Below are 2,837 nucleotides of genomic sequence, written 5' to 3' on the forward strand. Positions count from 1 at the left end.
GTAAACCACTTAGTAAAGAGTTACTATAATATCGTAAATTAACATAGTAATTATCGTAACTCAAAGTGACTACAGAATAAGTTATTTTATAGCCAGCTACAGAGTAGTGTATATATATATATATATATATATATATATATATATATATATATATATATATATATATATATATATATATATATATATAACGCGATAAAAGCAGAAACATTGCTCCCCAATACTTTAACACGTGTATTGATTAGTAATGTCAATTGTCAAATGCACTATCTAAGCCATGCAAGCTGACGGTCGGGCAGGACAATGTCAGCACTTAGCACCGGACCTACGTGACGCAGCAACATCGGCTCCAAGTCTGAACTCCACCGCACTAACCTTCTTGGCACATACGAACGGTCAACTTCGAGACCGCCAGCTAACTCCAAGTGCTCCGAGGCCAGCAAGTGCGAGCCAACCGGACATGCCGGAGAAAACCCACTCCAAAAGTCCACATCTGATCGGCCACGGCGCAACTAAACCAAACCCACCTGCTTGAAAAGCATTGCGCGCCATTTCCTCGTCCCGGCCATCTCGAACTCGCACGACGCGCTCGCCATGGCCGGCGCCCGGGCCTCGTCACGTCGTCGCGCGGTGCTCGCGGCCGTCATCACCCTGATCCTCCTCGCCTCCGTGTCGTTCCTCCTGTCCGCCACCGCCACCAGCTCTGCTTCTGCCGCCGCGAACTCCCCGGGCTCGCGCCTTGCGATCGTCCAACGCCACGTCGAGGACCACGCGGCCGTCCTGGCGGCCTACACGGCGCACGCACGCCACCTCAACGCGGCGTCGGCCTCCCAGACGGACGCCTTCCTCTCCATCTCCTCGCGCCTCTCCGCGCTCGCCGCCCGCCTCTCGCTCTCCACCGTGGGGGCCCTGGAGAAGGAGATCAAGGCCCAGGTGAAGCGCGCGCGCTCCCTCGCCGGCGGCGCCAAGGAGGCGTTCGACACGCAGTCCAAGATCCAGAAGCTCTCCGACACCGTCTTCGCCGTGGGGCAGCAGCTCCTCCGCGCCCGCCGCGCGGGCGTGCTCAACTCCCGCATCGCCGCGTGGTCCACGCCCAAGTCGCTCCACTGCCTCGCCATGCGCCTCCTCGAGGCCCGCCTCGCCAACGCCTCCGCGGTCCCCGACGAACCCCCCGTCCCTCCGCCGCAGCTCGCCGACCCGTCGCTCTACCACTACGCCATCTTCTCCGACAACGTGCTCGCCGTCTCCGTCGTGGTGGCCTCCGCGGCGCGCGCGGCCGCCGAGCCGTCGCGCCACGTCTTCCACGTGGTCGCGGCGCCCATGTACCTCCCGGCCTTCCGCGTCTGGTTCGCGCGCCTCCCGCCGCCGCTGGGCGCGCACGTGCAGCTCCTGTCCGTCTCCGACTTCCCGTTCCTGAACGCGAACTATTCGCCGGTACTCAGGCAGATCGAGGACGGGAACAGGGACGTGGCGCTGCTGGACTACCTGCGGTTCTACCTCCCGGAGATGTTCCCGGCGCTGCGGAGGGTGGTGCTCCTGGAGGACGACGTGGTGGTGCAGAGGGACCTGGCGGGGCTGTGGCGCGTCGACATGGGCACCAACGTGAACGCCGCTCTGCACACCTGCTTCGGAGGCTTCCGGCGGTACGGCAAGTACCTCAACTTCTCGGAACCCGTCGTGCAGGAGAGCTTCAGCCACCGCGCCTGCGCCTGGTCCTACGGCGTCAACGTGTTCGACCTCCAGGCGTGGCGCCGGGAGCAATGCACCGAGCAGTTCCACCGATTCATGGAAATGGTAAGCTGCCTCTACCATTGCTGCGTTGACGAATTCGGAAACACAGGAATTTTATGGGGAGCAGTTCAATACCCTTTGAAATCGAACAAAACTCTAGGGTTCTGAACGGATTTCTAACGTGTTCAAGTTACATATACGTTGTCTTCGTGGCAGAACGAGAACGGCACGCTCTGGGATCCGACGTCCGTGCTTCCAGTCGGGCTCATGACATTCTACGGCAAAACGAAGCCGCTGGACAAGTCATGGCACGTGATGGGGCTCGGCTACAACCCACACATCAGACCCGAGGACATCGGTGGAGCAGCGGTGATACACTTCAACGGTAACATGAAGCCATGGCTGGACGTCGCCTTCAACCAGTACAAGCATCTCTGGACCAAGTATGTCGACACTGAGATGGAATTTCTGACGCTCTGCAACTTTGGCCTCTGAGAGACTGACGAGAGAGACCACTTCAGTAGCTCTGCGTCTGAACATCTTCAGCGCTCATGTGACCTGGTTGATGCTTCATGTTTGTTTTGCCTGCTGAGCCGAGCATAGCTTTACCGGTTCTCTGCTGCAACTTAGTATAGTGTTTAGTGCAGAGCTGCGACCTTGCTGCTAGGCAGCGTTTTGCCTGTGGATGTCCTTAGGCTGCTTCCTTATGTTTATGTGACAGCACTTTGCAAACTAGGTGGCCCTTGCGATATGAGTAAGTAAAAAATCGCAAAAACTATTGGGATAGAAGGGTAGCAACAATGCACAATTAATTTCTTATCTTGTGACGAGCAATGAAAAAAACATCTACCATCAGCAAGAATTTAACAAATCACATGCACAATTGTTACAACTATTTACGTGGAAAACCTCCTCAATAAAAGGTGGGGAGTAAAAACTAGGGGACCAACCGATCAACTCTAAGTTTCCACTATAATCAACAATGGATGTAAAACGTCTTTTCTAGAGAGTTTATAGGATTACAATAGCGGCAATATATTCATCAAGTTCCAAACTTGCATCAACTACAACCACAAACTTCTAACAAGAGGAATGACAAAAAACAGAGA

The 2,837-nt window shown here is 55.2% G+C and overlaps 1 protein-coding gene across 1 annotated transcript; it reads left to right on the forward strand.

Moving 5' to 3' along the window:
• Nucleotides 1-553: 553 nt before the first annotated feature.
• LOC136474843 (probable galacturonosyltransferase 9) lies at nt 554-2,550 on the forward strand. The gene is made up of 2 exons (XM_066472413.1): nt 554-1,791; nt 1,945-2,550. The coding sequence occupies exons 1-2, from the start codon at nt 592-594 to the stop codon at nt 2,221-2,223; spliced, it is 1,479 nt and encodes a 492-aa protein (XP_066328510.1). The 5' UTR covers nt 554-591; the 3' UTR covers nt 2,224-2,550.
• Nucleotides 2,551-2,837: the final 287 nt, after the last annotated feature.

Source organism: Miscanthus floridulus, chromosome 8 (assembly GCF_019320115.1).
Source record: "Miscanthus floridulus cultivar M001 chromosome 8, ASM1932011v1, whole genome shotgun sequence".
NCBI classification, from domain to species: domain Eukaryota; kingdom Viridiplantae; phylum Streptophyta; class Magnoliopsida; order Poales; family Poaceae; genus Miscanthus; species Miscanthus floridulus.

Bases quoted from the DNA above. Each gene is read 5' to 3' on its own strand.
- LOC136474843 (XM_066472413.1), top strand. From the start codon at position 592: ATGGCCGGCGCCCGGGCCTCGTCACGTCGTCGCGCGGTGCTCGCGGCC. The intron at 1,792-1,944 runs GTAAGCTGCCTC...TCTTCGTGGCAG, and splicing joins TCCACCGATTCATGGAAATG to AACGAGAACGGCACGCTCTG.